This window comes from Rhinolophus ferrumequinum, chromosome 4, assembly GCF_004115265.2.
Source record: "Rhinolophus ferrumequinum isolate MPI-CBG mRhiFer1 chromosome 4, mRhiFer1_v1.p, whole genome shotgun sequence".
Lineage (NCBI taxonomy): Eukaryota > Metazoa > Chordata > Mammalia > Chiroptera > Rhinolophidae > Rhinolophus > Rhinolophus ferrumequinum.
The window spans coordinates 44,076,934-44,103,517 of NC_046287.1; the positions used below are offsets into that span (position 1 = coordinate 44,076,934).

Genomic DNA, 26,584 nt, shown 5'->3' on the forward strand with positions numbered 1-26,584 from the left:
ACACTGAGTCCCATGCAACCAGTACAAGTGGACGTAATAGAAAGAATATTCTGGGGTGAGGAGCCACTTCATGTACTACCATGTTTCTCTGCAAATAAGACCTAACCGGAAAATAAGCCCTAGCATGATTTTTCAGGATGACATCCCCTGAACATAAGCCCTAATGCGTCTTTCTTGTAGCAAAAATTAATAAAAGATCCGGTCTTATGTTCGGGGAAATACAGAAAAAGCAGAAAGCAATTGATATATTCAGGAATGTGCAAATAGGCTGGAATGTAGAGGTAAGATGGGTGGAAGAGTGGAGGAGAACTCTGGTGAAGGAAGTGAGAGATAGGAGGTTGAAAGGTAAGCAGGGATCCAGATCTCAAGGGCTTTTTTTATACCATTGCTGTCCAATGGAAACATAATGTGCAAATTTTGTAGCAGTGAATGCATTTTAAAGGGAACATGATATGGTCTGATGAGTAGTTTAGAAAGAGAACTGTAGCTGTATGGGTTTAGAACAAGACTGGAGTCAGGAAAGCTGTCAGGAGGCTGCAGTATTTCAGGCAGAAACCGTGCTCGATGCAACTGAGGGAGAACTGAGATGGGGGCTGGAGGGAAGTGAACGAATTCAAGAGATTTGGTGGTGGGGAGTGAGGGATACGATTGACTGGATGGGCTTGTTAGGGAATGAGGGCTCAGGGTACCTAGGTTTTCCTGCTTTGCCATCTGGGTGGACAGTGGTGCAAGTCACTGGAGACAGAAAGTCTCAGAGAGACCAGGTCCATGAAAAGGAAAAGACAGTGCGTTTAATCCCAGACAGCAGGAGTCAGGGGTGTCAGTGGACGTGCCCGTGGACACGTTCAGCAGGCAGCACCAGTAGGTGTTTCTCCTGGAGCACGGGAGAGAGATCTGAGCTGAAATTCAAAGTCATAATTATTTTAAATGTTAATTGAAGCTCTGAGATCGGATGAGAGTATCGAGAGAGAAAAGCATGAGTCAAGCGTGGACCACCAGTATTTAAGTGGACAGAGAAGGAAGAACCCTCAAAGGAGGTACAGATAGAGAAGAGAGAGATGTCACAGGGCAAGGGAATAGAACATTGCAAGAAAGGAGCGGACAAAGGGCCGGCCAGGTGGCTCAGATGGTTAGAGCTGCCGGTTCGATTCCTACATGGGCCAGCGGGCTCTCAACCACAAGGTTGTCAGTTCAATTCCTCAAGTCCCACAAGAGATGGTGGGCAGCGCCCCTTGCAACTAAGATTGAACACGGCACCTTGAGCCGAGCTGCTGCTGAGCTCCCGGATGGCTCAGTTGGTTGGAGCGCGTCCTCTCAACCATAAGGTTGCCGGTTTGACTCCTGCAAGGGATGGTGGGCTGTGCCCCCTGCAACTAGAAACGGCAACTGGACCTGGAGCTGAGCTGTGTCCTCCACAACTAAGACTGAAAGGACAACTTGAAGCTGAACGACACCCACCACAACTAAGATTGAAAGGACAACAACTTGACTTGGAAAAAAGGCCTGGAAGTACACACTGTTCCCCAATAAAGTCCTGTTCCCCTTCCCCAATAAAATCTTAAAAAAAAAGAAAAAGAAAAGAAAAGAAAAAGGAGGGGACAAGCAGGTGATGAATGAGCGAATCTGTCACGTACCTGAAAAACGGTGCAAGTTGTGTTTTCTCAACTTATTCCTACCTCCAAATACTCTTTGCCATTTTTTAGTGCTTCGTTAAATCTAAGCCTCACTGACGCCCAGTCTTTTTTCTGATATGAAAAATGATGACAAGTCAAAATCTAATTCCCTGTTCATTTATTAATCAAATAATTATTTTGTGCCTACACTGTGTCAGTCATCACACTTCAGACTCTAGAAGACACATGACATAAAGTGACAGCAAGAAGTAGTTATGGTTTCCATTCATTAGAAGTGCACAGTTTAGTAAGAGAGACAAGGAAACATAATAACAATGTGATGTAGCAAGTTCTATGGAACATTGTTTCATAAACTTATTTTATGTTAAAATAATGATTCTTAAAACACTTGAAGATACATTATCTCATTATTTCTAACAGTCCTGCCTGAATTACTCCAAGGTCCTAACAGCTTTTCTGATTCTAGTCTTGCCCTGTTCCGATCCAGCTGGAGTTGCCTTTCTAAACCATAAAATAGTAGTAGTGGTGAGGATACTACGATTCTGAGAATTGTTCCCTATCTCAGTCAACCAACTAGCTAATGGCAGAGCTGGGGTTCTAAAGATCTTCTTCTGACCCCAAATTCAGTGCCTTTGCTGTTAACCATGGGTGCTTCTCTTTGCTAGAATTTACAAATCTGTTGATCTTCCTGGGTGTCTCCAGGGCTGATTTGTTTCATTTTATCAGGCTTGATATTTAGGATTTCACTGCTCCCTTACAATACTATTTAGAAATATAATCCACTGCAAAATGCAGAAAACCCAATAATGACTTAGAGAAATAGATGTTTATTTGTCACACGTAATACAAATAAAAGCCACCACATAAGTGCTTTCCCTGTGCCAGACTGTTCTGGTCGTTGTGGACACAGCAGTAAACACAGCCCACATTCTAAAGCACAGGGATCAGCAAACTTGCTTTGTAAAGGGCCAGATAATAAATGCTGTATATGGGCTTTGCAGGCCATCGGGTCTCTGCTGCAACCCTGCTCTGGTAGTGCAGAGTCAGCCATAGGCAATATGTAAATGAATGAATGTGGCTTTGTTCCAATAAAACTTTATTTATAATACAAGAAACCATAGATTGCCAGTACCTGCTCTGGAGAGAAATAACTCTGTGCAAGGCATCATATTAGGTTTTCTTACTGTCTTTTCATTCATTCCAGATAGGCCCATTTTTTCTGATGAGGAAGCTAAGGCTTAGAGATGGTTAAGTCATGCTCACAAAGGCACACAGCTAGGAAATGACAGCTGGGCTTCAAGCTCAAATCTATCCAAATACCAAGCCCATGCTGTCAGTCACCATTCCATTCTGACCATGTCTGTCTATGTTGCTCTGTCAATTACAAAATCCTAACTGGGATGCTAATTTCATACAGTTTAACAAATGAATTGTTTTGACAGAATTGATCTGTGATGTCAGGTGGGAGGTGCAAGTGACTGGAGAAGGGTACAAGGCAAGCTTCCGGGGTCCTGGCTGTGTTCTGTTTCTTGATCCGGGTGCAGTTTGTAAAAATGCAGTGAGGTGTACATTTATAAGGTGTCCTTTATATGCGTGTGTGTATGTAAAGCTTCAGTACAAGGTTACCCCCAAAATACAATGAAATAAAAGCACACAGGAGCAAAAAAAAAAGGACTAAAAAGTACCCAGAAGCTGGCTGGTGGAATCTGTTTTGGAAAAGTTAAGGACAAGTCTCGATTGGATGAACTGAGGAAGGTCCAGCCACCTGTGAAAACAGTAAACTTGAACTGGATTCCCACCCTTCTTTCAGTAAAGTTGCTTGAAAATTTAAGGTTTGGGTCAACTAGTTTTTGTCTCCTTCCCAGATTCTGTCGAAACGCTGGCTGTCTAGCCGGGAGGTGGTGTATTGTAGCAGTCGGTGAAAGCCACTCTGCCCTCAGGCTCACAGCCCTCACCTCCCACTTGCCTCTCGGCAGCCAGGAGCCTGGCAGGGGGAGGGCCTTTCTGAGCCTCACTTTGTCCATGTGTAGAATGGGGATATTAATGCCCCCCCGGTGGGGTTTTTGAAAGGATCAAATGTGATAATACCTATTGGCATGTAACCCTCGTATCTGGGGCCTGGTAAAGTGCTCACGTAAGTGTTAGTATGGAAACTGGTATCATCATCATCTTCTTCTTATTGCTGTCAGAAACAGCTAATATAAAATTGACCATCTGAATTACCTTGAAGTGGGCAGTGCAGGGACATGCACTGTGTTCTCATCGTTGGGCCACACATCTCCAGGACTGTTGCGTCTTGCAGAAGGGCAACTCCATACCCATTACACAGCAACTTCCTCGTCCTCCTCTTCCCAGCCCCTGGCCATCCCCAGCTACTTTCTGTTTCTACAAGTGTGGCTACTTTAGAGACCTCACGTAAGTGGGACTGTGTAGCATTGGTCTTTTTGTGACTTCTTTCCCTTAGCGTACTGCCCTCAAGGGTCATCCGTGTTGTTGTAGCATGTGACAGGACTTCCTGTTTAGGGCTGGATAACGTTCCATTGTACAGCTAGACCACATTTTATTTATCCATTTATCTCCTGATGAACACTTAGGTGGCTTCTATCCCTCAGTTATCGTGGATAATGCTTTCACAGGGGTGTGTTGTCACTGTTATTTTTTAATAGTGCTGTTGGAATAATTACCTTTGCCAAGCTTCATTTGGGAGTAGCTCACATATCTGCCAAACCAAGAGGAAGCATGGTTGGTCTCAAAATGCCCAAATGTGGGCTGTAACAATTGGTTTTGCCCATTTATTTGTGGGTGGTACGTGGGAATCTAGTTTTCCCCCACAGCCCCTGACATATAAAGTTGTGGTCCTTTGTCCCGAGGCAGTAAGTTCAGACAGCTGGCATTCTCACCCAGCCTTCTGCCCCTCTTCTCATCACTTCTGGCATGTAAATCGCCCCCATCAGAGCATTCTTCCTACCGTGTTTCCCCAAAAATAAGATGTAGCTGGACCATCAGCTCTAATGCGTCTTTTGGAGCAAAAATTAATATAAGACCGGGTCTTATATTAATATTTGCTCCAAAAGACGCATTAGAGCTGATGGTCCAGCTACGCTTTATTTTCGAGGAAACACGGTAATAAGGGTTTGGAAAAGCTTTAAGGGAGAACGAGTACTTTCCATGGTCTAGGATGTGTTTCTCAAAATTGGAAATAGACTAGAGATAATTAGTAAGTCATCAGTTATGCTTTCCCCTTAACTAGACTTGCTCCATGGCTTGTCAGTCAGCAGAGTTTATCCCTGTGTTTACCTGCGAGTTTGGTCTGCGTTGTCCTGCAGTCAGGCAGCCGTTCCTGTCCTGCAGTCGGGCAGCCGTTCCTGTCCTGCAGTTGGGCAGCCGTTCCCATGAGATTGTTCCACAGGAGCAGAGAAGTCTTTTAATCAGCTCTTAAAAAATTGATTGGGCTTTCTGTGGTGGAAACACTGCTGATCCCAGGAACCAAGACCCTGCACTTAATATGCCAGCTAATTGGTACCAAGAGTCTGAAGGCTGGTGAAAGGCCAGAAAGATGTTAGGCTGCCACTGGGGAGAGCTCAACGAGCCAAGTGTCCTCAAGCTTATGTGTGCCACGGACTCGGCTCTAAACCTAAATGCCTCTCAGTTCTTCATGTTAGAGGTCGGCAAAAAGAGCCAGATAGCAAATATGTTAGGCTTTGCAGGCAATACTGTCTCTGTGGCAACTACCCAACTCTGCCAGTGCGTCACAGAAGCAGCCAGAGACGACATGTAAACGAATGAACTTGGCTGTGTTCCGATAAAACTGTACTTATGGGCATGGATATTTGAATTTCATAGAGTTTTTACACATCATGAAATACAATTCTTCTTTTGATCTAAAACACAAAAGCCAATCTTTGTCCCCAGTCTAGGTTTGGCTCATGTTTGCCAGGCTCTGCTTTTTAATATTTCTCCGAGGTCGGTATGTTATCGTCTGCATTTTACAGTGAGCAAATGCAAAGAGGTCACTTGCCGAGTACTTGACAATGAACTGTTATAACCAGGGTGGTAACCAGGATTCACTCACAGGCCTGTCTCAGCCGGTGGAAGTGCTCCTGCTCCACTTGGCTGCTGCCCTCTTGTTGCCCTGCAAAGAGCTGCATGCACCTCAACAGCAGACAGGTACAGAAGTAAGATTTACCTCAGTGGCCTGTTGAGGATAGTGGGAAAAGCTCTGTATTGTGGCCTATAAGCCTCTGCTTAAACATTTGCTTTGTCATGTATCATCTGGGTAGATTGTGAACTTGTGGGATTAATAAGAGACAATTTTACAAGGTTATCATGAGAATTAATTCAGATACTTTACAATCATGAGTTCAGCAGGATTCCTGCTACCTAGTAGGCATTCAGTTATCTGTTGTATTTTATGCTTGCTATTCTAACTCTGAAACCAATGAGGCTGGCCCCCCAATCTTTAGTAAAGCTCCATTGCTTAGTGACCCAATAAAACAATTCTGATTTCTAATCAATAAATATTGGTAAATCTCAGGAAGAAGACTGGCGTCTTTTCATTCATTTTATATTCTTCTCGATGCCAGGAAAACAGTTTTGCCATTTGTAGGTGTCTTGGCTTGAGTTGCCATAACAAAACAGATCAGGGTACCAGCATGGTTAGATTCTGGTGAGGACCCTCCTTCCTTCTGGCTCGTAGACAGCTGCTTTCTCACTGTGTCCTCACATGGGAGAGAGGGGTGGGAGTGGGGGGAAGAGAGGGTGCTGTCTCTTCCTGTTCTTATAAGGGCACAGTCCTATTGGATCAGGGAACCCATCCTTGTGACCTTATTAAATCTTAAGTACCTTTTGAAGACCCTGTCTCCAGATACAGTCACTTTGGGGGTTAGGACTTAAACGTGTGAATTCTGGAGGGATACCTTTCAGTCCATCGCAGCAGGCACGCTTCCTAGGGGCTTGAGGTCGCAGAAAGCCTGACTACTTGGGATGACAGGTGGTTTCCCCTCCCCACTGAGCTCAGACGGAACTCGTTCGTCTATGCTTAGCTGCAGCCTCCTGGCCTTGTTTCTTCCTAGAGGGGGACGGGGTCTAACTGCAGACATCTATTTCCAGGAGGGCTCTTGATTGAACGTGCCAGCTGTAAAGGATGGGAGTATTGCAGAACCAAGGACAGGTGAGGTGGTGGAGTGGCTTGGTCACTACCCAGGGCAGCACCACGGTTTGATTGACAGTGGCTGTGTTGTTGGGGCAGCTCCCAGAGGAGGCAAAGCTCTGCTTGAGCCGAGAGTCTGGAAAAAGGGCAAATCACTGGGAAAATAGAGCTGTGGGTAATGTTCTGTTGCTTAAGCTGGAAGGAAGATACGTGGTTTTTTTGTTTTCGTTTTGTTTTTTAATTAATAGAATTTATATTTTTAGAGAAGTTTTAGGTTTAAAGAAAACCTGAGCAGAAAGTACAGAGAGGTCCCACGTGCTGCCCTCCTTCAACACGTACATGGCGTCTCCTCGGAACATCTCGCATCAGTGTGATACGTATGTTACAATTGATGAGCCAATATTAATACATTGTTATTGCGGTCCAAGGTGTACGTTAGGGCTCATCCTTTGTGTCATACATTCTACAGATTTTGACAAATGTATAATGACATGTATCTACCATTAGAGTATCATAAAGAGTAGATTTACTGACCTAAAAATCCCATGTTCTACCTGTGGATCCCTGCCTCTCCTCTGGTGTCCTAGCCACCACTGATCTGTTTCTTCAATATTTTCTTGCTGTCTGCACTCTTCATGTTCTGGTGTCTGGGGCCTTGCTAACTGGGGAGCGACTGCCCTTCTCAGGGCTAGAAAGAAGTATTCAAATCAAACTAATTGTGGATTTGTCTGTTTCTCCTTGCAGTTTGATCAGTTTTTGCTTCATGTATTTTGAAGTTCTGGTTTTAAGTGTATAAATATGTAAGATTTTTATATCCTCTTAATTAATTGACCTCTTAATTATTAAGAAATTACCTTCTTTATCCTTGGTGATATTCTTTATTCTGGTATTTACCTTGTCTGATCCACACATAGCCACTTTAGTTTTAAAAAATTATTATTGTTAGCATGATATACCTTTTTAATCCTTTTCTTTTTAACTTATTTATGTTTTTACATCTGCACTGTATTTCTTAGAGGTAGCAGACAGCTGCATCTTGCCTTTTGTTCCAATCTGACAATCTTGCTTTTTAACTGGGGGTGTTTAGAACATTTACATTTAATGTGATTGTTAAGTCAGTCATCTTGCTATTTTTTTTCTATTTGTCTTGTCCATTCTTTGTTCCTTTTTTCTGCCTTCCTTTTGATTAGTAGAATATTTTGATGATTCCACTTTACCATCTTTGTTGGCTTATAAGCTATAACCCTTTGATTTGTAACTTTAGTGGTTGCTTTGGGTTTTATAATATACATCTATAATTTGTCAGAGCCTGCCTTTGAATGATAGTATGCCACTTCACGTACAGTATAAAAAATTACAATAGCATACTTCTGTTTTCTCCTTTCTGGCATTTTTCTTATTGTTGTCATACAGTTTCTTTTATATAAATTATGAACCCCACACTACTATTATTATTATTTTTGTTGTCTTTTATAGAGATATAAATAATAAATCTTTAAAACATCTCATATCAACCATGCAATTGACATTTTGGTGTTCCTCATTCCTTTCTATAGACACAGATTTCCATCTGATACCATTTTTCTTCTGCTTGAAGGACTTTATTTTACATTTCTTGTTATGTGGCTCTGCTGGTGATGAATTCTTTCAACTTTCATGTGTTTGAGCGTCTTTATTTTGCCTTCCTTTTGGAAAGATATTTTTTGCTGAGTGTAACATTCTAAGATGAATTTTTTCTTTCAGTACATAAAAAAGTTTTGCTTCACTGTATTCTCAACTGCATTGTTTCTGACAAGAAATCTACTGTCATCTTTACCTTTGGTCCTTTATACATAATGTCTGTTTTTTTCCTCTGGCTGATTTTATCACTGTTTTTGAGCAATTTGATTATGATGTACTTCCATGCAGTTTTCTTCATATTTCTTATACTTAGGGTTTGCTGAACTTCTTGTATCTGTGAATTTATAATTTTGATCAAATTTGGGGGGGAAATCAGCTATTATTTCTTTTAATACTTTTTCCTCTCCTTTGTCCCTCACCTGCCACTCCTCTCCTTTGGGACTCCAAGTCCATGTATTAGACTGCCTAAAGTTGTTCTATAGTTCCCTACTTCTTTATTAATTTTTTACTAATTTTTCTCTCTGATTCATTTTGGATTGTTTCTGTTGCTAGGTCTTCAAGTTCATTAGTATTTCTTCTGCAGTGTCTAATGTGATATTAATTTCATTCATTTTTTTTTTTTTAAATCTCACACAATGTAGTTTTCATCTTTAGAAGTTCAATTTGAGTCCTTTTTATATCTTCCATATCTCAATCTTTTTAACTTAGGGAATACAGTTGTAATAACTGTCTTCATGTTCTCTACTAATTCTATCATACATGTCAGTTCTAGGTCAGATTTGACTTTTTTTGTCATATTTTCCTGCTTCTTTCTATGCCCAGTGATTTTCTTTTTCGGATGTCAGATATTATGAATATTCCCTTGTTCAGTGCTGGATAGTTCTGTATTCCTATAAATTTTATTGAGTGTTCTGGGATGCACTTAACTGATTTGGAAACAATTTAGTCCTTTCAGATCTGGCTTTTAAGACCTGTTAGGTGGAACTGGCGTGGTGTACAATCTGGGTAAATTATTCCCTGCTGCTGAGGCATGACCCTTCAGTACTCCACCCAGTATCCAAGAATTGGTCAGAATAGGTAGTATTCTTGGCCCTGTGAGAACACCAGGCACTGTTGCCTCTAATGTTTTCATTGGTTCTTTTCGCAAATCTTTCCTCACAAGCATACATTAATCAGTATCCAGCTTATCACTCAAGGGTAACCCTCTGTCCTCTCCTTAATGCTCTTTCTGGAGAGAGCTTTCTACTCTCTGGTACTTTCCTGGGAATTCTAACTATCTTGGTCCCCTGCACTCTCAGTCCCATCTCTTCAACTCATGAATTTTGCCAGGTTCTTCCTGCGCCGCAATCTAGAAACTTGCTCAAAGCAGAAGGCTGGGGCAACTGTAGGGATCATGATTATTTTGTTATCTCTCAGGAATCACTGTTTCCCATTGCCTGGTGTCCCAAATTTTCAGAGCTTTTGTGTTACGTATTTTTTCCTTTTCTTGGTTGTTTTTACATAAGAAGATCCAAGCCCTCTCACTGTATTTTGACCAGAATCAGAAATCTCTGATAGATTTTAAAAGAAAGACACACTTAACATATCTTTTAAATATAACCAAATGTAAAATAAATACAGTAATTAAAATTAATATGAAAAATTACATTCAAACAAATTATTACAAAAAAACGTCAAAATGAAATTATTTCCTCTAGGAGTCAGCGTGAAGGAAGACTAATTTGTTGCAATGAATTCCAGATACTGGATTATTTTCTATAATCTATTTTATCTGGTTCCTATATATGATACAGTTGATGAAAATTTTTATTGTTTGTAGTTTTGATTTTTAAACATGAAGACAAGAACTGAACTTTGGTGAGTCCTTTAACTTTTAGAGGGGCAGAATATTATGTTGCAGAAAAACCACAGGCTTGGAGTCAAATGGACTTGATGTTGAATTTCAGCTGTATGACCTTGGGGAACTTAAATAAGCTTTCTGAGTTTCACTTCTTTCCTGTATAAAATTAACCACATTGTTATGAATATTAAATGAGAATGTATAAAGTGCCTACCTAGTTCCTGGCACACAGTAGGTTCTCAAGAAATAGTCTCTTCCTGGACCCCTGTCCAATATCAAGTAACTGACTCTTTCAATAAGACCCTTTCCAAAACTACCTCAAATGTTTTAGTTGCTTACAAAAGCCACCTAAAATGTCACTCACCAAAATAACAGGGGCCAAAGATGTTTTCAGAAAGAAGGGAACAGCTTTGGGAACAAGGAGTCATTTTGCCTTGCCTTTGACACTAAGGCATTAAAGCATTTCTTCTCACCTAACAGTATTTCAGTGCAGAGAGCACATTCCAAAGGGGAAAAATAATATTAACAGAGGATCCGAGGAAAATTGGGAGCCTGACCAAAATGTAGGCAAACAGGGGAAGATGGGCCTGGAAAGCTATGTTGAAACCAAAGTGTGGGAGATAGCTGTTATGGGCTGAATTGTGTCCCTCTAAAATTTGTATGTTGAAGCTCTGATGTCCAGTACCTCAGGATGTGGCCGTACTTGAAGACAGAGCCTTTAATCGGGGATTGGGTTAAAATGAGCCCAGTAGAGTAGGCCCGCATCCGGTCTGACTGGAATCATTTTAAGAAGAGGAAGTTTGGAGGTCCCCAAGAAGCACCAAGGGCATGCATGCACAGAGAGAAGGCCACGTGAGGGCAAAGCCAGGAGGCGGCCACCCGCAAGCCAGTGAGAGAGGCCTCAGGAGAACCCAAACCTGCAAGACCTCGAGCCTCCAAAACGATGAGGAAATAAATGTCTGTTGTCCATACCCACCTAGTCTGTGGCCCTTTGCCGTGGCAGCTCTAGCAAACTCTTAGTATGTGCCTTCACATCCCAGCATGGGAATTGCCTTGATTCGGTGAGCCCTACTGACTGGGAATGACATTTTGACAAGTCCATTCATTTTAACCAAGTCCTTTAAAGTCGGGTTATGTGGGTATGTAGGGGTACCCTGGAAACCAGCAGCATGATTTTAGAGAGAACAGGGATGTGTGGCTTGGTTGAAAAGGTGGGGGGTAGGGTGAGAGATACATCATTACAAATGTGACCCTCTAGAGATCCATTAGCAAGGAATGAAAGATTACGGTGCTTTCGTCGCCTCGTTAACTCCTCTAGAACTTGTTTCTGTCCTGCTTAGGTTGCATTAACAAGTGTTTTGTCTAAGATGATCTAATCCAATTTAAATGCTTCCCAGTAGCCCTCCCTATACAGAGGGTGCCAAAAAAAATGTATACACATTTTAAGAAAAGAAAACTGTATTAAAATTGTAATACTCAATATATACTGATAACAAAAGATGAATACAAGTCACGTTTGACTTCTGCAATTACAAGAGGTGCTCAAAGTGGTTACCATCAGCGTCCAGACACTTCTGATTATGGTGAACGACTGCTTTAGCAACGTTGACCAAAGTGTGTCCACTTGTATACATTTTTTGGCACCCGAGTATATCGAACTTCAGTGCTTTACCTCTAGGCAAACAGCACCCCTAGTTTTCTTCTTGGAAATGAGGTGAGCCCCTTCGAGTTCACCCATTTATAGTAGTTTAAGTCCTATGTGTGCAAGACCTTTTCTGTCAGCAAATATCAGTCTAACTGGAAATGGAGAGGTTCTCACAGGCCCCATGTTCGCATCCAGGCCAGTTTAGCTCTGATGTGATCAGTGCCGTGTAGCATTATTGCTGCAGAGCTCTACCAAATGAGCTAATTCAAGCTAGTCTGATATTCCCCAGGCCTACATGTTCTAAAACCACATGCTCAGTTGGCTTAAATTGGTGCTTGTATTTGATGCTTTCCACAGAAATGCCAAAAACAGAAGAGAGATGTTTTAAAACAATTCATAAAATTGGCAACTACATTGCAAGAACATAGTTGTTTAGTCCTGAGTGGTTTGCAGAAGTTTGGGCCGATTCTGTAGCAGAATTAGAGATGGTGAAAGATCTCAGACATGGTTCCCCTGGGGCAGCCATGGAGGCTCAAAGAACAGAGGATGCCAGGTTCACGAGTGGGTGCTCTGCAGCCCTGGGCCATCCCACTAGAATTCCCTACTCAATTGTATGTCCCATGCAACACAGCTATTTTGAATCTTCTCCATTTGCCTCAATCCTCCAACCCTCAGATTTTATAGGGAAAACAGAAGGCATCAGTAAGGAATGTTCTTATCTTCCTGACACAGAAATGTAAACTTACATGTGTCATTAGCCTATCTTTCTCTCTCCATCAACGGAAGAGCTCTTTTTCTATCTCAAGCCATTGCCCTGTCTTTTAGAGCTATCTTCTCACATCATTTCATGTCTCTTAGGCAGGACGTTGGTTATCCCTTCACGCTCGTTCATATTCTCAATCTCTCTTCTTTTTAGATGCATCTTGGGCTTTCCTGTTAAAAACAAGCAAATACACAGCACCCTTCTGTGATTCCTCACACCTGTACTGTTAGGCTCTTGTCTCTTCCTCCACAGCCAACCTTTGAAAAAGCCCTTCATCCTCCTGTCTCTTCACTGCCCGCCAGATCTTCAGACCCATCCCTGAGTCAGCAGACCAGCAGACCATCTAGTTGTCTTTATTGGACCTCTCAACAGTTCTTGCTATTGTTCCTCCTGGATACCATCTTCCGTCCCACGGCTTCCATGACACAGATCTCTCCTTATTTTCCTCCTGTCCTGTTCTGCGCCACCTGGCTGTTCCATGGTGGAGCCCTCGTCAGTGCTCCTGCATTTCATTTTCTGGACTCTACTGGGCGTCTTATCCTTGATAGAGTCAGGGTGGTTGCGACTTCTAAATGTGAGAGCTCCCGCCCAGGCTTTGTCTCTGAGCTCCGGACGAGTGTGGCCTGCCATTTGCATACTGTCTCTTCCTCATGAAATCCAAGGGCACCTCATAAAATCACCCCTCCCTCCTATCCCTCTTCCAGTGCTCCCTGTCTCTGTGAATGACACCAGCATCCATTCAGATGCTCATGTCAGAAATCTGGTCACTGTCTTCTCCCTCAGTCACCACATCCAGTCCATCAGTAAATCACATTGGATTTTACCTATTCATTTTTTCTTAAATCCACCCACTTTGCCCCAGCTTTACTTCTGCCCTCCTGGTCCCAAATACCATCCTCTCTTGCCCGGACAATTGCAACAGGTCAACCTGCATCTAGTCTGGCCCCCTCTATCTCTCCTCACACTGCAAGGCTAATCTTTCTAAAGTTCACATCTGGTTGTATCAGCCTCATGCTTAAACCCTTCACGTTGTTCTTAGGATGAGAGCGAAGAATCTTAACATGGCCTGGGTGTGGCTGACCCCTTCCTGACCCACCAGCCTTGCTCTGTAACCATGTTGGTTTTCTTTCACCGGAGTGTTTTTACTGTGTTTTTACTGTGTGTCTAGACAAGTGTTTTTACTGTGTGTCTTCATCTGTTCTTACTCTCGTCCCCTTCAGATCTCAGCACAATGTCAAGTTCACGGACATGTTCGTATCAAACCTCAGGTTCCCTCTACCTCGGCTCCTCCCATGACTGGAGCAAACCTCTCTATCCCAGACACTCAGTGTCCTCTGGGACTCAGTCCCCTTCATTTCACTTGTCTCAGGTCTTTCCTCACTTTTGTTGTGAAGGTGTTTCGGTTCCTGCCCGTCTTCCTCACTAGACCATAAGCTCCATGAAGCGGGGACCATGGCTGGTTTTCTCACCGTTGGATTCTCAGAGCCTGGCATAGGACTCACTACTGTTTTGTGGAATTAATAAATGAGTTTGAAGAACAGAGTTTAAGTTCCAACTTTGGGTATCCGGTCTCTAAATCTCAGTTTTCTTATCAAATGGAGATCCATTTGCCACCTCATCCATCTTGTAGGGTTCCTAGGAGGGAAATAATATCTTGCAAATGATAACCGCTGTTTTGAATGATGATTCTCATTCTAAGGTCGAGGTTATGAGTACAGCAGGGGAGATGATCCGAAACTAATGCCATTATTATTTTCTCTTATAAGAGAGTGATATGAGATGGGAAATAGAAAAATGAGAGGTTCATTATAAAATCTTATTTATTTGCAAAGATGATGGGGGAAGTTTAACCTGAATAAGTAAGAACTTGACATTTTCAGTTCTTTTCATTATGAGAATTCTTAGTGCTCATTTAAGGTAATTTGGATGATACAAAAGGCAGAAGACAAGAAATCACCGAACTTCCCAACTCCCCAAACACATTTTTCCACATTCTTAGTATTTATCAAGAACATAGTTTTTAATGTTTGCATCATAATGTGTCATAGAGATGTAGACCATTTATTTATCCATTCATTTATTTAGGTTATTGTAAAAATTTTTCACTGTTGTAAAAATGTGATTAGCATTACTTGTACATAAATCTTTTTGCACATAAATGTGTAATTTCCCAAAGTTGAATTACTGGATGAAAGAATATGTATAGGAATACATTTTAGGTTTTAGATAATTATTCCCTAATTAGTCTCTAGAAATGTTGTGCCAGTTCATACATCCACCAATAGAGTAAGACAGTGGGTATTTCCCTGCACCTTTACCAACGTTGTATATTATAAAATATAAATACACATGTATATATGGACTTTTAATGGGTGGAAATGGTATTTGGTTATTTAACAATTAATTTGTAATTCAAATTACTCCTGAATTTAAACATTTTCCTATTAGCCATTGCCATTTTTTTCTTCATCAGTTACCTGTTGTTCTTTGCCTAGTTTTAGGGTGGTCTCATTTTCATATTTACTTATAAAACCATCTTTACATTAAGCACATTAACCTTGTTTTTGTCATATATGCAAATAACGAGCTTCAGTATAACTCTTTCAAATGACCACAAGTTCAAAGGGAGTTTAAAGAAAAACGTGTGAAATGGGATAATATGGTTAACTGAGCACTTTGTTAATAAAGGTAGCAGCACCCCCCACCCCACTTCCTTCCCTCGCCCCCCACCCCCCTCCGGCCCTTCCTCTCTTTCTTAATTTTGCCACTCAAAACTGCATGCCGAGGAGCATGTGTGTGAAAAGAGTCTGGACTTTGACGTTGGGCAGGCCTAATTTCATTCCCCTCTCTGCCACTCTGGAATTGAGAGACCTGAGACAAATTATTGAGCCTCTGTCTCAGATTTCTCTCCTGGGTAACAGGAATCCTTCCAGCCCTTGTTCAGAGAGGTAAATAGCTTCTGGATAGTGCCTGGTGCAGAGGTGGTATTCTATAAATATTAGTTCCCTTTCTGTATCCCTCAAAGACATGCTGTCTGTACATACGTACACATACATGCATTTTGTTACATTAAGGAGTGTGCATATTTCACTCGGCTTCTAGCCAGACATGCAGTCATTCATTAATATTTGCTGAAATAAAGTCCCAAAATATTTTCACTCTTTCACTGAGAATTTATGTCTCAATCTGTTCTTGTTTTTCTTGTGTAGGTGTGGCTGGATCTCCTAAAACCTATTGTCAAGCAGATTAGAAGTAAGTATATACTGTATGCTTAACATGGAGGTTAAATATAAAGCCAGACATTTTCCTCGTCTAGACGTTTTCTGCCCTGTGGCATCAAGCACTTAGTGATACAGATTCTCTTTTTTACACCTCGATTGTTTTTCATCATCCGCTAATCCGCATACTATTAAACTGTATGTTTTGCAATTTTAATATGTAAAATTCGGTAATCAAAACCTTGCTTGGAAAATCAAATATCATTTTGATTAACAGCTAAAGCATGTTATTAAGCCTCAGAATAATTGAGCTTGTCTTGTCTCTCCCAGTGTTGCTTACCGTCCCTTTGAGGGAGAAAGGTAGAGCCATGTATTCATAAAATTGGTGTAAAGTTTTCTGTCCTGCCTCTTCAAAGCCTGTGAAATCAGAATGCAAGTGTGATTTGGAAAATTACGGTGCTTGGGCATGGTGGTGGTGGTGGTGGTGGTGGTGGTGGTGGTGGTGGTGGTGGTGGTGTGTGTGTGTGTGTGTTTCTGAATGGCAAGCAGAACTGAAGGGAGCGTGGCTTACATTTAGACTTCGTGTTGGAGAAAAGATTAAGGAGGACCTAGGAGAGGAGGAAGGAAAGAGAACACTTGGTTTTTCTCTCCCTTCTCATTGAGTCTCAGTGCTGGAACTTCCTCCCCTTTCTCTGCTTTTAGGTCAGTTCAGAGCCACGCTTTGTTCTCAAAGTCATCCACATAGTTCCTCACTGCAACCAGAGACTGGGAAGAGTTTGAGGATGGTAACAAATCTGCATTTCTTTAGCTGAATTTGAAGCACACAATACCTTGTGGGATTGCTTCTCTATCTGATTAAGAAACCCAACTGGGGGTTTCTTAGAGCCGTTTATGTGGCTGTACTAAACAGGCACCCAGTGTATGTATGGCCCTTATGCAATTGAAGCTGGTGTTGATCTGTCATTTAAATTAAGCAATTATTGATGCTGAACTTGAAATGGCCATTGTTTGTTTAACGTTTACTGGGTGGTAGGTGGGGGGAAACACCCTGCTGAGAGAAGCCCTAGCCAGGCCTGATGGGTGGAGGTAGTACACAGTCTAGAATGATGGCATTTGTCCCTGCAGTGACTAATGATGGGAACTGCTAATGGTGGAAAGGAATCTCTTAGACATTACCAAATGCAGACCAAAGAGAGTCTGTCACTGTTGGGCCAGGACTGGGTTCTCCTTTTCATTTCCCTGTGCCGTGACTAGCCCTGTGTGACAAAACCATCATTTTGTATTTAGTGCTAGCATCTGCCTAACTTCAGGTTTTCTAAGGATCTGAGCACCCTCATTTAATTCCCTGTCGGTGAAAGTTGCCTTCCCATCTCCCCCATTTTGCTATTGTTATTTTGTTACCCAGAACTGACATGCAACGGTTTCTGTTCATTTTTGGAGTGATTAAGGAAATGCCCAGCTTCTCTTGGCTTCACTATTTCTGTTCCTTGTTTTCTTTCTCCTAATTTTGCATATATTGCCAACATCTTTGCCTTACAATATATCAGTTTTGGTTTTTTTTTCTAAACTTGCATGTGTTAGCATAGAAATTACGATGCAACATCTATTTTTTGTGATAGTGAAAGGTAGAGCAAAAAGACATTTTCTGCTTTTATAGGACTACTGTTAAAATTGGGGTTTCATTACAGCGCCTTGTGTTCCATAGAACAGAGAACCTCATTGCTATCATTTCAAATGGCAGCACCTGTAATACTGCTCTTATCATATGTAGCGTACACATAAAGACAAACTCTGGCTCAGAGTATAAATGATTATTTTATCATCTGTTTGTTCTCTTTTAACTGTGAAAATAAAACATATCCATTTCCTTCACAGTCTCTCCCTACCCACCCCCTCCAGATCTGCTTCCTGACTTTGAGCTCATCGATAAGATGGTTTGTAAGACGTTATAAAGGCTTTGGCTGGCAGGAGCAGGGCCACGGCTTGTAGATGTTTTCTCTCCAGAGCTCAGGGGAGTACCTGGTACATGGGTGCTACGTTAGCAGCTGTACCTTGTAGATAGTTACAAATAATAAATTACATAACTGATTTACATTATCTCCTTTTAAAATGATTTGAAACCTGTCTTTGGACTAACACAGCTAATTAGACAAATTGTGGAATGCCGTTTACAATTTAAGTCTCCAGAGGAAAGGTTTAATACCTTAAGGTCGTACCCTTGTCAGTTTTTTAAAAACCAGGTATCTGTTTCCCACAATGTGAAAGTGTGATTTAGTAACTGAACTTGACCCTTCGTTTGGTGATTTGAGTGTTGGCAGGTATACTCTTGGCAGCTTGGAATGAGACTCATTATTTGGTATATAATGTACCCCAGAAAGTCTTTTCCTTTAGTTGCATTTGAAACACAAATCAAAAAAAAAAAAAATGTTTTTTTCTTCTTCTTCTTTAGGGCCAAAGCATGTTGTTGTTAAGTTTGTGGTGAAATTCTTTCCACCTGACCACACACAACTCCAAGAAGAACTCACAAGGTTAGTGGTTTGGAAACTGGGTATTTACTGCTATGGGGTGCTGAGGAGAAGAGAAAGTTAATGTTTTGAGTCAACTGATTAAACATTTTCACAGTGTTTACTTGACCAGCATCTGTTCTGTGCTTGACTGTTTAACCCCTTCTCTCCCAGTTTTGCTTATAAAGATGGGGCGGGGGAAGGGGCGGGGAGAGAAAGTATCACATTTTCCCTGAAGCCTGGTTTCTTTAAGGATGTGATATGAAGTGAACTGGACTTTTAACCTATTACTCTCATATTTTCCCTCTTATCTGTCACATCACAGGGTGGTTTGGGGAAGTAAATCGCTCTGTGAAACTCAGATGTTAACTCATGTTTTTCTTTCTTGCTGCCATGGGTGGGTGGACATGAGCTGTGGGTCAGTTTCTTGGACAGCGTGGCCAGGTGGGAGAAGCATGAGCATCGTGTCAGGCCTGGCCTTGGTAGCTAAGGGACTGGCCAGTTACTTGTTCCCTCTGCACCTCTCTCAATTCCCCTGTGTCAGTGTGACTGTAATGCTCGCTCAGACAGGGTTGTTTGGAGGATAAACACTATGACACGTACAGTGGCTGGAACCCAGTAGGGACACGAGGAATGAGTCACCATCTCACTCCTCATCATCACCATCGTTTTCATCACCATCGTCATCACTACTACTTACTTTACAATTTGCAGCAAGACGCATGGTGTTCTAGAAGAGAACAGAGCCCTGTGGGAACACATGAAAAATGCCTCCTTTTCTGGAATACTACTCTGCCATAAGAAAAGATGAAATAGGACCATTTGTGACAACATGGATGGATCTTGAGATTATAATGCTGAGCGAAATAAGTCAGACAGAAAAAGCAGAGAACCATATGATGTCACTGATATGTGGGATGTAAAACTGAAAACAACCAAAGAACACGACAAACAAATGAAGAAAGAAAAATTCATAGACACAGACCATAGTGTAGTGGTTACCAGAGGGTAAGGGGGGAGGCGAGTGGTAGAACAGGGTAAAGGGGATCCAATATATGGTGATGGAAGGAGAACTGACTCTGGGTGGTGAACACACAATGTGATATATAGATGATGTAATACAGAATTGGACACCTGAAACCTATGTACCTTTACTAACAATTGTCACCCCAATAAATTTTAATTTAAAAAGTAAAAAAATTTTAAAAATATGCCTCCCCTTCAAGAGTGCCCTATAAGTGCATTAGTTTGGCCAGCCAGATTCTTGCCACACCTGCCTTTCAAGCTATAGCTGGTTAAGACCAAGGCTGTCACATCTTTCTCATCCTCTCATCCCTAACACAGAGCACAATATCTTGGGTGGTTGACCATCACTTATCAAAGGGATGAAGACATTCCGTCAACAGTATTTATGACGTGTACACTGTGTGCAAGCACTGTGCTAGGCCCTGGGAATCTGTAGTGATGAAAAGACAAGCCTGACTTTCATGGGAACAGACAAAAATGATTAAACAATCAAGAAAAATATCAGATCTTGGAAAGTGCTCTTGAGGTAATTGAAGTAGAATGATACGATAGAAGGTGATTGGCCAGTCTGGGGTGCCTCTCTGAGGAAACGACAAGGATCTGTCAGTCATTTTTGGAGGGACAGTCTTCCAGGTGGAAGAAACAGTTAGGCGGTGCCCAAGCAGGAAAGGGTGCAGCTGTCCCATACCTCAAAGACGGCCGGCATTGCAGGAACACTGATGGTGAAGTGCAGTCAGGTGGGACAGAGGCCCGAATACATGAAAGACTAGCCGCCTGGGGATGCTGGGGTTGCGGGGGCGGGGCGGGTTGGGAGGAATGAGAGCAGGGAATCCAGTGAGGAAGCGATGGCAGCATCCAGGCCAAGGGGATGGGGGCAGAGGAAGTGGTAGGAGTGGAAGGGGAGTCGCGTGGCTGCATTTGGAATGTGTGCTGGAGATGGGGTCGGTCTGTCTTGTGCATGAGTTGGGCATGGAGACTGAGGGAAGTAGAGGGGGTGCTTAGGTTTGACTGAAGCAGCTGGCTGGGTGGTGGTAGTGGTGACTGACATGGGAGTGAGTGGAGGGAAGGGGAGGATTGGGGAGGGCTAGAAAGTCAAGAGTTTGCTTCTGCAAGGCTGCATTTGAGATGCTTCCTAAACATCACATGGGCGTGTCAGGGAGGACATTGGGTGTGCAACTGTGGAGTCCCAGGGAGAAAGAAGACAGAGGCTCTTCCCCTGGCTTTTTATTTCCACATACAATCCTCAAATTGATGAAGCAGTGAGAGGCGGCCAGGCACTGCAGAAGCCATCAGCCTTCTGGGAACTGTGTACAGTTTGCCAGACGCTTACTGTAGAGGAGAGGCAGCTGGCACTGCTTCACGCCACAGCACGAGATGGAGGGGCCAATGACAGTAGAGTTTTCAGGTAGTGTCGTTACTGTGGCTACTGTGTCTGTTTTCTGGGGCTGGTCTTCCTGTTGTGGGAACAAGCATTGCTCCAAGCTCAGGATATTGAAATAATTCTAAAGGCAAGTCCAGCTGTTGAACAACAGTGTGCTTTTTCCTCCTGAGCCTCACTGGGCCTCTATCCTGCTTAGGAAGTTGGCGGCAGAAATCCTTTTTTTCATTTGTTTTTCTCCCCATTTTTTTCTCCCTATTCTACTTTGCAGTGAATGTTGCACCTTTTCAGTTTTTATGACTCATTGTCTCGAGAGGTCAGTAGTTTTCTACCATTCTGGTCCTTGTTATAAAATTCCATACAACTTGTTATCCTCAAGCCAAGTGTGCCTGGTATATTGCCAGCGGCTCTGTCCGATCTTGATAAATCCCTCACGTTACACAAGCTCAGCTGGATGCAACAGGTTTGGGGTGTTGTTGTATTTGTTTTCTGGCTCCCAGTGTTAACTGACATGTTAAAAATTTGTTTTGAAGAGAGAATTCTTTTGGCTCAAGGTTGAATAAAATTGATAGGAAATTTAGAAGCTCCCCGTCGCTTTCCTCTTTATCACAAGGTTTAACGTGAGGGGGACCTCCCAGATGCAATGTGTGAGCCCCACACTCTCAAATGCCTGTGTGAGCAAACATTGGATGATGTGACCATTGAGATTCCAGGCACTTTCCTCTGCAGATGGTGACAGTAGGAGGAGTTGGGAGGAGTCTGCGTGGACAGTACTTAGGTGAGGGACGTGTGGACAAGAGCGTGAAAGAAACAGGCCTGCAGTGCAGCCGACTGTAAGAGACTCTAACCCTGTAGTTAATCTCTTTGGGCCTCCAGGAATAGCTTTCAGCTTCCCATTTATATAGATGGAAGATTAAATTACACTTGCCCATTAAACAAGAAGCTGAATTCCTGTCTATGTATTGAACTGCGCTTTTGATGGACCGCTATGAACAAAGTGTCTAGAGGGAGAAAAGCACTGACTCAGACGCAGGTTGAAGAAGCTAAGGAAGATTCTTTGGCAAGGCAGTCACCAGGCTTTCTTGTTGTGGAACTGTGAGTCCCTTTTCTTGTGCTGATGAGTTTAGAGACATTTCTCTCTGGCCGTCCCATCTTCAATCAGATCCATCCAGTTTCTACTTGGCTGCGTGATTATAGGTGGAGAGACCCTGCTGGAACGTGCTGCTGTGCATGGCCTGCTGAAGTGTGTTTCCTGAGGCTGGCAGAGAAAGTGCACATTACACGGACTAAGAAAAGAAAGAGTCAGGCTCCCAAGTGAAATAAAATAGACACCTGTAAAGAACGGCATCCGATTGCTGTGATTTGCAGCTCTCGCAGTCTCTTCTGATAAGCCCTGCTCCTGTCATCGTGTCCCTCCTTTCGGGCACCCTTCTGCCAAGGAGAATCGATTCCTTCTTGTGTGCTTTGTGTTTTCATCGTGTTTACTGTTTTAATTTTATTTAGTGCCTGCTGAGTACAACTTAGCCTTTAGCTCTTGTGAATTTCATTGAATTGCTTCAGCTTATAGGATGAAAGATGTTGCTGAATCTCCAAAGTTAGCACTGCAGCCAGAGCACTGGGCTTCCAGCTGTCGTTAAGAAGGCAGTACACAGGAAGGTATTTCTCGCATTACAAGAACCTTAGAACAGGAAGAGTCCACATGATTAGTGGGTGACAAGTTCTTCTGCAGTCTTCAACATGGCACTTGCCCTCTAACTAAATGTGTGAGCTTTCAGAACCTGATGCTGTCTTGCAGGCCATGTGAGACTGTCACCAAAGGTCCCCAAAGCTTGTCAGACTCTGAGCATGAATCCATCCCTGTGGACACGGGACCCCATGTCTGAACTGGTAAAAATACCATTCTAAATAGTAAAAATACTCAGAGTGTAATTTTTCTAAAACACAAAGCCCTCCTACTTATTTTAAAATTAACCACATAGATAAGAATTAAAGCCTGTAGCTTTAAGAAGTGTTAGATTCAAAAGACAATAACTACTGCCTAATGCAGAAAGATGCAGACTTCCTCTTCCCTTATAAGCTTATACGTTGACGTTTTAGTTATTTTATAGTCTCTACTTTTCTTCCCTTTGACGAGAAAGAGAGATAGAGACAGAGAGAGGACACGAGAACAAGAATAACCATTAGGGGCGTTGGATAAAGATCAACTGTTGTCAATTGGTAGATCTGTGGGTGTTTTGTTTTAGTTTTGGGGGGTTTTTTGTGTTTTTTTTTTTTTTTTAATGATTAGAGAATTGCCCTGTTTTTCAGTTCTTAATAAGGGAAGTTTCTAAGTGATTTAAAGGGGATTAGTTTTTCTTTTATTAAAAAAATTGCTAACATTTATTGAATGTTTTTATTCTAGTCACTGTGCTTTCCATGTATTATCTCATTTAATTCTTACGGGAACCTCTGGTTAATCTTGTGAAAGCCCCCTTTTTAAAATTAAAAATAACCTTTCATTATTACAAAAGTAGCAAATATGCAGTATAGGAAGTTAGAATATATAGACAGACAAGACTAAGAAGATAAAAATACTATATTCCTGTTGCCCAGAGATTATAATTGTTAGCACATCAGTGTGACAGCCTTTTCTGATTTTTTTCCTATACATATATGAAAAGATCAGACAATTAAGTTCTCGAACTTTCCACTGTGCGCTCACACAGTGGAAAGTTCGCAAACTTAATTGTCCGACCTTTTCGTATATGTACTTTTCATCTCATCTAATATCCTGGCCATACTCACATTTTCACATTTATCCCCCAAATGTCATTTATATTTGCTGATTGTAAAATGAAATTCATTGTAGGACCACATGTTGCATCTGGTTGTTATGTCCTTTGGACCTCTTTTAATTTAGCAGAGTCCCTCCCTCTTTATTTTCCTGATGATACCATCTTGGTAGAGAAATTGGAGCAGTTGTGCTACAAAACATCCTACCTCCTGAATTTGTCTGCTTGTTCCTTAAGGTGCCATGTAGCTTATTCATCAATCCTCTGTATTTCCTGAGAACTAGAAGTTCTAAAGACTTGATGGATACAAGTTAAACATTTTTGGCTAGAATCCATCATAAGTAATGTGTGCTTCCTATTCATTAGTGATGCTAAGATTGATCATTAGGGTGGTGACATTCTCATTCTTCCATTAGGAAGTAAAGTCCCATTACAAAAGTCCCAATATCCTAAATGGTTTTTACACCAATTAACAATCCTTGCTAAAGTCCAAAGTCAATAATTTATTTAGAGGTTGTAGAATGAAGATCTTTTAATTCTATTATTCCTGTTACTAGTTGGCATTCTTCTGGCTTATCTGCTTGGACTATCTGTATATCCTGAAATACCCTTCGTACTGGAGAGGCAGATTACATGACCACTTTTTTTTTTTTTTTTTTTTTGCCTCAGATCACAAATGTTTAAATAAAGAATTGCTTTAGTAGCCTCCTGAAGTTTGTGATACAGTTTTTCCAGTTTTCTCATTTTTGAGTGTTGTTATACGAACCCTTGAATTTTCATTAATTCCATGTGTTTCAATTCACCTTAATCATACTTGTTGCCACTTTGGCCAGTGGATGCCCCTTCAAGATGTATCTCTCACCATCTTGATACAATGCATTAATTTTTGAAAGCTGCCCTGCTTTTGGGTATAACTAGAGATATTCTAGGCTTACTTTGCGCCTTTCCCTACCCCACATCTGGAATCTACCACTTCTCCCAGAACCCACCTCTGTGTCCTTCCAGTAGATAATTGTATGAGAAACAGAATCTGGTTACTAAGGGTCGCTTCTGTGGTGACACTGCTTCTAGGCAGTGGGCAAAACTACTAAATATCTATGTAAAAATTTATGAGTTCTTATTGATATTTTCAAATAAATTTTAAAATCACACTGTTTTTACTTCATTTCTTTGATTTATAAATACCTCTTTTCTCTGTCACCAAAAGTGTTTACTTGCTTTATCCTACAATATAAAGAAAAGAATTTTAAAATAAGTTGATTTTTACACATCTGGAAGCTGAGGCTTAACGTTAGCTAAGTGAAAGACACTTGTCTTTCCGATTCTGTTGGCAAAGCTCTTACGAACCATAATAAACTATTGTTATGGTCTGGGCCATAAAGCCATTTTTTAGTATATTTGACTGGTCTGTGTGAACTATACTAAAAAAATGTTTGCTCTACCCTGCCAAAATATATAGGGTGGTAAGTTATAGTCTTATGTTTTTGTCGCTATGTCTCTCCATATGAAATGAAACGTATTACTCCTTGTGGGAAAAGATTACAGCACATGTCTCCTGGTCCTTTTAGGGAGGCGTGCGTATTTACATCACAGTCAGTGACACCAGGAATTCATTCCAGCCTTGCAGGCTTTCTTTTCCTTGGTTTATATAGTTTCTTAGTTCCTCACAGTGTGGACCAGTTGCCAGGAGCGAGGCCGACTTAGATGCTGACCTTCCCTGCCCTCTTTGCACGTCAGCCATCTCTGTCTTGACGCCCATCTCTCTCTGTGTTCGCAGGTACCTGTTTGCTCTGCAGGTGAAGCAGGACCTGGCTCAGGGCAGGCTGACGTGTAATGACACCAGCGCTGCTCTCTTGATCTCACACATTGTGCAATGTAAGTTCTGATGGTTTTCTTTAGAAATGATGTTGGAAATAACACAATGATCTGACTGACTGGAAAGAAAATCACATCCACTGAAAACAATAATGAAGCCTTTATGTTCTTTTGCTATTAGCATGAAAGCTTATGCGTGGAAAACAGTACTCCTGATTTCACTTAATATGCGTATCCCCAAAACATTGACACAGGAATTCTGTGTTCTGGTGTTTGTCTACCCTTTTCCGGAACTACTGCCATTGTTGATATCTCAGTTGTCTCAAAGGAGAAGCTTCGAGGGATGGTGGCCAAGCAGACTAAACTTGTTCTGTCCTATTCTTGGATTTAATATTCATCACTGAATATGGCACATTAGCTGTAAGACATAAAACTGTCAAAGGTTTCACTTCTTGTATTCTGCTCTCTCGCGTTCAGAACACATGAAGCTGGACTGAATCCTAGTGATGTTTGAAATGAAATATTTTAGCTTTCTTAATTTAGACCCAGGATACATTAGACTGTGCTCCTTCCAAGACTTCCTGACAACCTGCACATTTTTTCCCCTCTTGGCCAAGGCAGAAGTTACTTGAAATGGAATATACACATTATGTTTTGGGAAGATAAATATGGATATAGAACAAGGTCAACCTATATAAGCACTAGTACTAAAACAAATATATTGTGCTGTCATTCTAATATTTCCATTGTATACAAAGTAGTCCCATATAATTAGCCCCAGCCCATTTGGACACTGCCCTGTTAACAGGATTTCCATAGGTTTAAAGGAAGGATCACTCCTAGTAGTCAACAAATTACCTTAGCCTAATATGACGAGATGTTTCGATAAACCATGCTTATCTTTTTCTTTTTGTATGTGGGTATTACTGAATATCTACCAGACTTAGCAGGTAGACGTGTTCTTATCGATTTGAAAAAAAATGATGTGAGAAAAAAAAAATAGGTATCCTTTATTAAACCTTGCTATGCGCCAGCATAGTGTATAGTAGTATGTCATTTAATTCTCATAACAACTCTATGAGATCAGCACTGGTATTATCCCCATTTACAAATGAGGAAGCTTTGGCACAGAAAATGACGTAACTTTTGCCTTTTCTATGTTTGGTCTTCTCTCTTCATATAATGATTATGGAGAGGAAAGGGCTTTGAATCGGGCAGATC

The 26,584-nt window shown here is 41.6% G+C and overlaps 1 protein-coding gene across 1 annotated transcript in view; it reads left to right on the forward strand.

Annotated features, from left to right (window-relative positions):
• Positions 1 to 26,584, forward strand: part of FARP1 (FERM, ARH/RhoGEF and pleckstrin domain protein 1) — a 282,515-nt gene that overhangs the window by 185,469 nt on the left and 70,462 nt on the right. Inside the window, exons 4-6 of the mRNA XM_033103882.1 lie at positions 15,861 to 15,903; positions 18,319 to 18,397; positions 25,326 to 25,423. Of these exons, the coding sequence (XP_032959773.1) occupies positions 15,861 to 15,903; positions 18,319 to 18,397; positions 25,326 to 25,423 (220 nt within the window). The remainder of the gene's footprint in view (positions 1 to 15,860; positions 15,904 to 18,318; positions 18,398 to 25,325; positions 25,424 to 26,584) is intronic.